At 42.2% G+C, this 12,263-nt stretch overlaps 1 protein-coding gene across 24 annotated transcripts in view; it reads left to right on the top strand.

The window, feature by feature from the left end:
- The window catches only part of LOC139361593 (disco-interacting protein 2 homolog C-like), a 190,779-nt gene that overhangs the window by 157,696 nt on the left and 20,820 nt on the right, over positions 1–12,263 (top strand). Inside the window, exon 1 of one of the 24 annotated variants that reach the window (XM_071090213.1) lies at positions 5,242–8,175. The exons of the other annotated variants lie outside the window; for them this stretch is intronic. Within the exon in view, the coding sequence (XP_070946314.1) occupies positions 8,139–8,175 (37 nt within the window). The 5' untranslated portion in view covers positions 5,242–8,138. Of the gene's footprint in view, positions 1–5,241; positions 8,176–12,263 lie in introns of those variants that run through there. 24 annotated transcript variants of the gene reach the window in all.

The raw sequence follows: 12,263 nt of genomic DNA, 5'->3' as shown, positions 1-12,263 counted from the left end.
TCCTACGGGCTTGCCACTCATCCTGGAATACTCCACTGTTACCTGTTCGTAAACCCAACAGTACGGACTACAGGCCAGTACAGGATTTAAGAGAAGTTAATAAAAGGGTCATGGACATACATCCCACTGTGCCCAATCCATACACCCTTCTGAGTGCCTTACATCCCAAAAAACAGTGGTATACCGTTCTTGATCTAAAAGACGCTTTCTTCAGCCTTCCTCTGGCTCCCAAAAGTCAAGAACTCTTTGCATTTCAATGGACGGATCCTGAGAGGGGCATCAACGGTCAGCTAACATGGACCAGACTGCCACAAGGGTTCAAGAACTCGCCAACTCTGTTCGATGAAGCCCTTCATGAAGATCTGGGTGAGTACCGGCGGCAACACCCTGAAATAACTCTTTTGCAATATGTTGATGATCTCTTAATAGCGGCCAGGTCCCCGGAAACTTGTGTTCGAGGGACTGAGGACCTCCTGAAGACTCTGGGGGAGCTAGGCTACCGAGCCTCAGCAACAAAGGCTCAGATCTGCAAGTCGGAGGTAACTTATCTGGGGTACCTATTAAAAGGGGGGCAACGCTGGCTAACCAAAGCCCGAAAGGAAACAGTCCTACGCATCCCTAGACCCCAGTCAACACGGCAAGTGAGAGAATTCCTGGGGTCGGCAGGGTTCTGTAGGTTATGGATACCCGGATTTGCTGAGTTAGCCAAGCCCCTATACCAGGCAACAAAGGAACGGCAGCCCTTCAATTGGACGGAAGAGGCTGAGCTGGCCTTTCAGCAAATCAAAACTGCCTTGTTATCAGCCCCCGCGCTGGGGCTCCCTGATGTCTCCAAACCCTTCCACTTATACGTGGATGAAAGTAAGGGTGTTGCAAAAGCCGTGTTAACACGGTACCTAGGCCCCTGGCAGAGGCCAGTTGCCTATTTGTCAAAAAAATTAGATTCAGTGGCTGCTGGCTGGCCACCCTGCCTCCGGATAATCGCGGCGACCGCCCTAATGGTCCGAGACGCTGATAAACTTATCATGGGGCAAGAGTTGCGCGTTATAACCCCGCATGCCATTGAAGGCGTCCTCCGGCAGCCGCCGGACCGATGGATGAGTAACGCCCGGCTCACCCACTATCAAGGACTGCTGTTAAACCCCCTCAGAATAACTTTTCTGCCCCCAACCTCTTTAAACCCTGCTTCACTGCTGCCAAATCCAGACTTGGACGCCCCGTCCCATGAGTGCACTGAGATACTGGCTCAGGTGCATGGGGTGCGGGAGGACCTGCAAGATCGTCCGCTCCCCGACACAGAACTCACCTGGTTCACTGATGGCAGCAGCTATGTCCACCAAGGCCAGCGGTATGCAGGAGCGGCTGTAACGTCAGAGACTGAGGTAATCTGGGCGGAACCCTTGCCTCCAGGGACATCGGCCCAAAGAGCCGAACTGATAGCCCTTACACAGGCCCTCACCCTAGGGGCAGAGAAAAAACTAACAGTATACACGGATAGCCGCTATGCTTTCGCTACTGCGCACATACATGGGGCCATCTACAGAGAAAGGGGACTATTAACAGCCGAAGGCAAAGAAATAAAAAACAAGCAAGAGATCCTAGCTCTATTAACTGCTTTGTGGAAACCAAAGAAATTGGCTATTGTACATTGCCCTGGGCATCAGAAACCAACTACGCCAATTGCTCGAGGCAACTTCTTAGCCGACCAAACCGCAAGGAGCATAGCAAAAGCTCCCAGTCAGCTCCTCGCGCTCCAGCTCCCCGATCCTGGCCCGCGAAATTTGCCATGTTTTCCCGACTATACCGAACAGGATCGCGAATGGATGAACACGCTTCCCCTAAAACAGGTTAAAAATGGGTGGTGGACTGATATAAATGACCAAACCATCCTACCAGAAAAATTAGGACGGCAGGTGTTGGAACACATCCACCGGACAACCCACCTGGGTGCCCGGCGAATGATGGACTTAATCAGGCACGCCAAGTTTAGAATCAGGCGCATAGCTGAACTGGCCAGCGATGTCACAACAAATTGCAAAGCCTGCCAACTAAACAACGCTTGCCCCCAAACCCAGACCGCCACAGGAATTAGGTGTAGAGGAACTAGGCCTGGTATCTATTGGGAAATAGACTTTACTGAGATAAAGCCTGGAAAATATGGGTATCAGTACTTACTTGTCTTTGTAGATACTTTTTCAGGATGGACAGAAGCGTTCCCAACTAAGAGAGAAACTGCTCAGGTTGTAGCAAAGAAAATTTTGGAAGAAATCCTCCCCAGGTATGGCTTTCCCGTCCAAATAGGGTCAGACAATGGACCAGCCTTCGTTGCTAAGGTAAGTCAGGATTTGGCTTCCATTCTGGGGGCAAATTGGAAATTACATTGTGCTTATAGGCCCCAAAGCTCAGGACAGGTAGAAAGGATGAATCGGACTCTGAAGGAGACCTTAACTAAATTGACCATGGAGACTGGCGCTAATTGGGTAGTACTTCTCCCCTACGCTCTGTTCCGGGCCCGAAATACCCCTTACAGACTAGGCCTCACACCATATGAAATCATGTATGGCAGACCCCCACCCCTGGTCCCCAGTCTAAAAGATGACTTACTCAAACCTGAAACTGAAAATGTCTCTGAGCTCCTGTTCTCCTTACAAGCCTTACAGAAAATTCACCAGGAAATTTGGCCCAGACTACGAGAACTGTACGAGGCAGGACCTCCGCCGACGCCTCATCCGTTCCAGCCGGGAGACTGGGTCCTAGTCAAGCGCCACCAGCAAGAAACTCTTCAACCCAGGTGGAAAGGACCACTGCAAGTACTCCTGACTACTCCCACCGCTCTCAAAGTAGAAGGCATCGCTTCGTGGATCCACTACACACACGTCAAACCAGTGGACCCAACATCCGACCTTCTCAAGCCGTCTGGAGCACCGGTTACATGGACTGTAGACAAAGCTAAGAACAATCCCTTAAAGCTAACCCTGCGCCGTCATCCCCATAGCCGTAACCATGTCTAGCTTACCTATGCTTTTATGCCTTATGCATCTGACTCTCCTCACTGCTGCGCCGTCTAATCCCTATGTCTGGAGGTTCTGGCTCTATGAAAACAAAACTCACCCCGGGGAAACCCCCCAAGCGGGTAAACTGCTAGCTAGCACAGACTGCCCCCCCTCAGGGTGTAATACTATAGTTTACCTCAATTTCACTAGGTTCCAGATTGCCCAACCAGCAACACCCATGATCTGTTTTGAATACGATCAAACTGAATATAATTGTAAAAATTATTGGTGGCACCAGAGTGCAGGTTGCCCATATAGCTACTGTAAGACGCACTCTGTCCGATACTGGAGAGAACGACAAGGGTGGTATTTTTACAAAACTGAGTCTCCCGTCACTTACACTTGGATAATTAGAGACCCATGGGACTCTCGGTGGACAACCCCACAACATGGGGGAGTATATTACTCATCAACTAGTACCTGGCCCAGTAGCCATTTATATCTGTGGAGAAGTCTAGTCCAGATTCAACCCTTAATCCACACACAAATCCACAGGCAAGAAACCAAGTTATCACAAGACTTGCAGCCCTTCTCCTGGCTAACTCTATTACGGGAAGGGCTAGCATTCGCCAACCTCACTGGTTTAGGCGACCTGTCCTCTTGCTTTATGTGTGCAACCCTAGGAAGACCACCATTAACGGCTGTTCCTCTATCCTCCCCTCCCACAAACTATACAGGTTTTAACTCATCGATAGTCACGATACCCGATGTAGCCCTGTACCGTGACCCATACCAAGAGAAATACCCCTATTGTTATTCGGCATTTAGCAACAGCCTCTGCAACCAATCGGCTACATACCCTAATAGTCCCATATATGCTCCCCCTGGTGTGTTCTTCTGGTGTAATATGACTCTGTTAAAAACTCTGTCCAAAAGCATCTCTGACGGACAGTTGTGTATCCCTGTTACCCTAGTTCCCCGACTGACACTGCTAACCCCGGCAGAGTTCATAGGCTGGGCAGGGACCACCCCAACTAAAACTGCGCGACATAGACGAGCAGTTTTTCTACCACTAATTGCCGGAATATCCTTAACCACCTCTGTCGTCGCAGCGGGGTTAGCAGGAGGGGCCCTACAACACTCCATGATAGAAAACGACAAGCTGTTACAACAATTCTCTGTTGCTATGGAAGACTCCGCCTATTCCCTAGCCTCCCTTCAGCGGCAGCTCACCTCCCTAGCACAGGTCACCCTTCAAAACCGCAGAGCCTTAGACTTACTCACGGCTGAGAAAGGAGGTACCTGTATGTTCCTCAAAGAAGAATGCTGTTTCTATATAAATGAGTCAGGGTTAGTTGAGGAAAGAGTCCAACGCCTACACGAACTAAGCTTAGAAATGAAAAAGCAACAATTCACTACAGCCGCTAACAATTGGTGGAGCTCTTCAATGTTTTCCCTTCTGGCACCCCTTTTAGGCCCCCTAATGTCTTTACTACTTCTATTCACTATAGGCCCCTGTGTGGTAAATAAAATTTTACAATTTGTCAGAGAAAGGTTTGATACCATCCAACTAATGGTCCTCCGTAGCCATCACCAGCCTCTCCTGCACCCAGAAAGTGAGGCTATATTATAAGACTCTGGAAATCCAAGATTGGACATCCAGTTACTTATGAGAAGGGAGAAATGAAAGGACACAAAGATAGATGTGTACCCGCCCCCCACCCGCTACACCCTTGTTCTGCTCTCTAATCTTTGCACGTACCAGAGGTTTTGTAAGTTCTGTAAGTACATGTTTCTCTTTCTGAGGCCAGGTCACAAGGAATGTTTAAGTAAGATAGCCAGGTCACAAGGTGTGTTTAAGCAAGATAGCCATAAACTGGTCGTGCAACCTGATGCAATATAATTAACTGCCTTTGTGTAAAATTGCTCTTCTGCCTCAAGGGTTGTACTGAAATATCAGAAATGGCGGGAACCAATCATAGTTTGCCAAATCGCTTTGTTCAAACTCCAGCCAATCATACCTCTAATTTGTATAATGATTCTATGCCTACTTTCCTTAGACTATATAACATTGTTCGGAGCTCAGTAGGGGAGCTCTCCTGCCCGTCTCGTTTCACGAGCAAGTGAGAGCTCCAGGTTCGAACCTGTAATAAAGATCCTTGCTGCTTAGCTTTGACTCTGGACTCTGGTGGTCTTCTTCAGGGAATAAACGGTCTGGGCATAACAGTGATATTAATTTCAGACAGAGTTGGCTTTACATCAAGGAAAGTTACCAGAGATGAGTATTATGTAATAAAGAGGTCAATTCTCCAAGAAGATGTAACAATCCTTAAATGCACTTTTGCTAACAAAGCATCAGAATTCCAAAGCAAAAACTGATAAACTTCAAGGAGAAATAATTAACTCACTATTATAGTTGGAGACGTTAACACCCCTTTATCAGAAATGGACCAATTAAGTAGCCAGAAAATCAGTAAGGACAAAATTGAAATCGGCATCCTCAGTCAACTGTATATAACTGACGTTTATAGACTATTTCCTCCAACAACAACAGAATACAGAACATTCACCAAGACATACCATGTTGTGGTCCATAAAACACAACTTAACACATTTAAAAGAATAGGAATCAAACAAGTATGTTCTCAACCACAGTAAAGTAGAAATCAGTAATGGACGACTGGAAAATATATTAGGATATTAAACAGTACACTTATACATAATACATTGTTCAAGGAAGAAACCTGAAGATTTCTTTGAATTTTTGAAGTAAATGAAAATGAAAACTTGTTAAAATTTGTGAGCTGCAGTGACAGTAATGTTTATAGGGAAATTTATAGATTTAAATGCATACATTAAAAAAATAAGATCTAAAATCAATCAGCTTCCACCTTCGAAAACTAGAAGAAGAACATCAAATTAAATTCTAAGCAGGCGACAAATAATGAAAGAGCAGAAATCAATATGTTGAAAACAGAATATCAGTAGAGAAAAATCAATGAAACAAAAAGCTGGTTCTTTGAGAGAAAATCTGTAAGCCTCTAAAAAGAAAAAGAAATACAGCAGATAAATTTCCAATATCAGAAATGAAATAAGGGACATAACTACAGATCCCATGGACATTAAAAGGATAATAAAAATTATGAATAACTCTATGGCCACAAATTTGATAACGTGGATGAAATGAACCAATTTCTTTAAAGACAGAATTTGCCAAAATTTGAACAGGAAGAAATGATCTGTATGGGCCTGTATCTGTTAAATTGAATCAGTGGTTAATAACCTTTCAAAACAGGAAGTGCCAGGCCCAGAAGGGTTCACTGGTGAATTCTACCAAATATCTGAGAAGAAATACCAATTATTTACAATCTCTTTCAGAACATAGAAGCTGAGGAATACTTATTAACTCATTCTATAGAGCCAGCATCATTTTAATATCAAATACCATTTTAATAACAAAATATTACAAGAAAACTACAGAACATCTCTCATGAACATAGATGCAGTAATCTTCAATAAAATATTAGCAAATTAAATCTAACAAAATTGCGCACTAAAACCACATGGAATTTCACATATCCAAAGCCGGTTTAACATTGAAAAGCCAATTAATGTAATTCATCACATTCATGGGTCAAAGACTAACAGATGCCTCATCTAAGAAGATAGAGATGGCAAATCGACGTATGAAATGATGCTTCACATCACGTGTCATAGAGAAATGCAGATTAAAGCAACGGTAAGATATCACTACGCCAGAATCCAGAACACTATCAACCCCAAAGCCTGTGAAGATGTGGAGCTGTGGGAATTCTCTCTCATTCATTGCGGGTCTTAATGCAAAATAGAACAGCCTTTAGGAAGACAGATTGGTGGTTTCTTACAAAACTAAATAGACTCTTACCATATGATAAAGCAATTAGACTCCTTGGCATTTGCTCAAAGCAGTTGAAAACTTATGTCTACACACAAAGCCTGCAAGTAGATATTTAGAGCAGCCTTATTCATAGTTGCCAAAACTTGGAAGCAACCAAAATGCCCCTCAGTAGGTGAATGTATAAGTGAGCTGCGGTACATCCAGACAATGGGATATTATTTGAGGCTGAAAATAAATGAGCGATCCATAAAAAGACACGGAGGAAACTTAAAGGGCATATTACTAAGTGAAAGAAGCAATCTGAAAAGGTGGTTGTATGATTCCAGCTTTACAACATCCTGGAAAAGGCAAGACTATGGAGACTGTAAGAATATCAGTGGTTGCCAGGGGCCAGGGGGAGGCAGGGATGAATAGGCAGAGCAGGAGAATTTTTAGTATCTTTTGATCTCTGTGATACTGTAATGGTGGATACATGTTATGCATTTGTCCAGACCTATCTATTGTACAACACCAAGAATGAACCCTGATGTGAATGATGGAGTTGGAGTGGTAATGATGTTTTGCTGTAGGAGTATCAGTTGTGACAAATGTACCAGTCTGGTAGGCAATGTCGATGATAGGAGACGCTGTGCATATATAGGGTATACATGAGACATCACTGTGAAGCTGGAAAATATGACACTGAGATGAAATTGCGCTGATGGGCTTAACAGGTTGGAGAAGGAAGATGAAAACGAATTAACCAAAGTGAAGCCCAGAGAAACAAAATGAAAGAAAAGCCAACAGAACTTCAAGCTCCTGTGATACGTCAATATACTTGTAATACAAGAAGGAAAAGAGAGAGAAGAGCAGGAACATTTGAAAAAAGGAGTCCAAATTTTCTCAGATTGGTGTCAAACCACCTGTGCCCGGCCCCGTGAAGTTCATTGAATTCCAAGCAGAACAAGTATAACAAGAATCACATCCACATTCATGATAGCCAAAGTACTGAAATCCCAAGATGAAGAGGAGATCCTGAAAGGACTCAGAAGAAAAAGACACGTTACACACCAGAGAAGCATTTGAACAACGCGTGACTTCTGTGAAGATACAGTGGAGACCAGAAGACCATGGAAAGACATTTTTTAAAGCACTAGAAGCAGGAGAAAGGCCTGTCAACTCATATCCAGGGAAAATCTCCTTTATAAACGGGTGAAACAACACACTCCCAAACATGAAAGCTGAGAGAATGTGTTATCAGCAGAACTACACTATAAACGTGCTAAAGAATGTACTTGGCTGATTGCAAAGGATATCAGATGAAAGGTTAGCTCTATGAAAAAGAACCCTAGAAATTATAACAGTGCGCTCTGAATTTTGTAGAATATAAAATCATAGAATATTTTACTCTATGATTTTATGGCTTTTGTTTTTTTATGATCTTACAATTTTATGATATAAAGTCATAAGTTTTACATGCTTCTCTATGCCTCCTTTACGTGTTTTGAAGTCCTTGCTGTACCATGCATCGGTAGTTTATTCCTTATTATTTATTTATATTCTATTTGATAGATATGACACATTCTGTTTATTCATTTACCAGTTGGTTATTCATTGTTTCCAGTATTCAGCTGCTGTCGACATTTATGTACCTATCTTTGTGTATGCATATAATTTCCTTTATCTTAAGTGGATGCCAAGTAGCATGATTGACTCTTACTGTAAATTTAGGTTTAGCTTTTTAAAAACTGCCAAATTGTTTACAAAATAGCTGCACTATTTCACACTTCCACCAGCAGCATATGCGCATCCCAGTTTCTCCACCTCATCACCACCAATAGTTATTGTTGATGTTTTGATTTTTGCCATTCTAATTGATGTGAAATGGTATATCATTGTGTGTTTACTTTGCAACAATGAATGATGCTAAGCATTTTTAATGTGCTTATTAGCTTTTAATGTGCTAATTCCTATTCATAGCCATTTGTATATATTGGTAAAATGTTCAGATTTTTTGCTCACGTTTTAAATGGGTTGGTTGTCGTCTTATGGGTTTTAGGTGCCTTATACAATCTGAATAAGAGACTTTTACAGATGTAACGTTTCTCAGTGAAAGAACAAACTATTATGTAGCAGACAGAACAAAGCCTTTCCCCCAAGATACCCAGGTCCCATTCCACAGAACTTATGAACCTGTTGCCTGAAGTGGCAAAAGGGATTTTGCAGCTGATTAATTCGATTAATTTAAGATCTTGAGATGGGACCATTATCCTGGTTTAAGTAGGTAGACCCATTGTAATCAAGAAGGTTCTTACAAGAGAAAAGAACTGGAGACTGGAGTGATGCCCTTTAAAGATGAAGAGGGGCCAGGAGTCAGGGACACAGGTAGCCCCTAGAAGTTGGGAAAGGTAAAGAAATGGATTCTCCTTTGAAGCCTCCAGAAGGAATGTAGTTCTGCTGACACTTGGATTTTACACTTCTGACTTCTGACTTCTCCATCGGTAGGATAATAGATTCGTGTCTTGTTATAAGCCACTAAGATCAAGGTAATTTGTTACATTAGCTATAGGGAGATAATCATCTTTTAAAACTTACTAGTTTTCTATTTTAATGAAGTCCATTTTACTAATTTTTATGGATTGTGTTATTGAAAGTTTTAGAAGTCTCATGGTCTTACTGTTCTTTCATTTAGGTCTGTGATCCATTTGGAGTTAATTTTTGTGTGTGCAGTAGGGATCTAAGTGGGATTTTTATTTGTTTTGGTTTGGTTTGGGGGATTTTTTCCCCCACGCTTTTTCTTTTTGGTGTGTGGGTACCCAGTTGCCACTGCAACATTTGTTGAAAAAACAAACTACCTTTCTCTTACTGAATTGTCTTGAGACCTTTGTCAAAAATAAAGTAACCATAAATATAAGGCTTTATTTCTGAGTTTAATTCTGTTCCTTTGATGTATGTGTCTATTTTTGTGCTAATACCACTGCCTTGATAACCATGACTTTATGTTAAGTTTTGAAATCAGATAGTGAAGTCCTCCAACTTTGTTTTCCTTTTTCAAAATGATTTTGGCTATTGTAGGTCCTTTGTATTTCCAGATAAAATTGAGAATAAGTTTTCCATTTCACACACAGCCTTCCGCGATTTTATTAGGCAGTGCCTTGAATTAATGGAACAGTTTGGGAAGAATTTTCTTGATAATGCTGAGTTTTCCAATTCACGATCATGAATCTGCCTCCATTTATTTAGTTTCCATTTATTTGGATCTTTAATTTCTCTCAGTAATATTTTATAGTTGTCATTGTGCACATGTTGCACCTTTTTGTTAGAAGTTCAGCTGAGTGTTTCATGCTTTTGATGCTATTGTGAATGGAACGATTTTCTTAATTTTATTTTCAGGTTGTTTATTGCTAGTGTATGTATATCTTTATCTTGTGTCCTGTGACCTCATCAAACTTTGTTTTAGTAATGTAAACATTTTTGGTGTATTTCTTGCCATTTTCTACGTCCCAAAGTCATGTCATCTATGAATAAAGACACTTTTATTCCTTTCTAATCGGAATGTCTTTACTACTAAATTTGTTAATTTATTTCACCAGCTAGAACCTGCCAGATAATGTTGAATCATAGTGGCAAGAGGGGACATCTTTGTCTTGTTCTCCATCTTAGGGAAAATGCATTCTATTGTTTACCATTGAATACAACGTTAGCTGTGGCTTTTCACGAATGCACTTTAACAGGTTGAGGAAATTGACTTCTATTCCTGGTTTGTTGAGTTTCATTCTCTTGAATTTGTCAGTACTTTTCTATGTCTCTTAAGGCTAACTTGCGGTTCTACTCCGTAATTCTATATTGTGTATGACATTAATTCACTTTTGAATGTTAAATCAACTTGACTTCCTGTCCCCATGCTGTGTAATTCTAGTCACCACTGGACATGCTGTATCATCCATTTCATATGCTGCTTGCTTGGTTTGCTGCTATTCTGTTGAGTGTCTATATCACATTATTCTGCAGGTTTCTTGGAAAAGGTAGGTGGGAGTTAGGAACGAAAGATTGTAAAGGGTTGTGAGAAGACGTTCTGGGGAGATGGTTGTGCTCCATATGGACACCTGGTTGTGTACCTTTCTCAAAAGTCTCAAGGCTGTGTCAGTTTTACTTTTACTTTTATATAAACTGTGTAAGTTTTCTTAAAAGGCAGGGTGGGCCAGGCGCAGTGGCTCACGCCTGTAATCCCAGCGGTTTGGGAGGCCGAGGCAGGCGGGTCATGAGGTCACAAGGTCAGGAGATTGAGACCAGCCTGGCCAACATGGTGAAACCCTGTTTCTGCTACAAATACAAAAATGAGCCAGGCATGGTGGCACGTGCCTGTAATCTCAGCTACTTGGGAGGCTGAGGCAGGAGAATCGCTTGAGCCTGGGAGTGAGAGGTTACTGTGAGCGGAGATCATGCCACTGCACCCCACCCTGGGCAACAGAGCAAGACTCTGTCTCAAAAGAAAAAAAAGCAAGGTGATAGAGAATTTTCAGGCTCCTAATATTGTTGCTTGTCTAACAAGTAAACTTTAAAAAAAATTCCCAGACAGCATAAGTCATGTGACAGTGGTAATAAGTGTGAATATTGTTTGCTATTATTGTCTTTTAAGAAGCAAACCTGTGTCTTAAGCTTATTTGCTGTGACTCCTCCTCTCACCCAATGATCTGGAGCTGCTCACCTGAGCCAGCACCTCCCATCACTCACCTGTAGGTAGGATTCTGAGTGTCATTCTTACGTTGAAGTTTAACAAATACACCAGCACTTTATTCCCAAAAACCTTGGTACTGCATGAAAAGTTATTAACTGAAAAATGTTCTCCTGAATTATAGTGAAAAAATGGATGTATTTTATCATAATCCAAGATACCCAATTTGTAGATAGAAAAATCAATAATGAGAATGTATAAAAAACGAATTCTGTAAAAGTGAGTAGAGTGTAAAATGGGACATGAGGTTATGTCGTGTGCCCCGGAGGAAAACAGGGAGGTGGAGGGGCCGCTCCATGTGAGGCACATTCTGGTGTCTCTCCTGTTACCATCATCAGCATCTTGATCCTTAGAGAGCTGCATTCGTATCGAACACACCGACGTAGAAATCCATCACCCTCATGGATATCGAACACACTGACGCAGAAATCACTTGCATGGGTATCGAACACACTGATGTAGAAATAAATCAGCTGCATGGGTATCTAGCACACTGATGTAGAAATAAATCAGCCGCATGGGCATCTAACACACCGATGTAGAAATAAATCAGCCGCATGGGTATCTAACACACCGATGTAGAAATAAATCAGCCGCATGGGCATCTAACACAACGACATACAAATAAATGAGCCGCATGGGTATCTAACACACCGACATACAAATAAATCAGCCGCAT

This window comes from Macaca nemestrina, unplaced genomic scaffold (genome assembly GCF_043159975.1).
Source record: "Macaca nemestrina isolate mMacNem1 unplaced genomic scaffold, mMacNem.hap1 Scaffold_67, whole genome shotgun sequence".
Lineage (NCBI taxonomy): Eukaryota > Metazoa > Chordata > Mammalia > Primates > Cercopithecidae > Macaca > Macaca nemestrina.
Note: the sequence above shows the minus strand (reverse complement) of the source record. Positions and strands in the feature narration are given on the sequence as shown.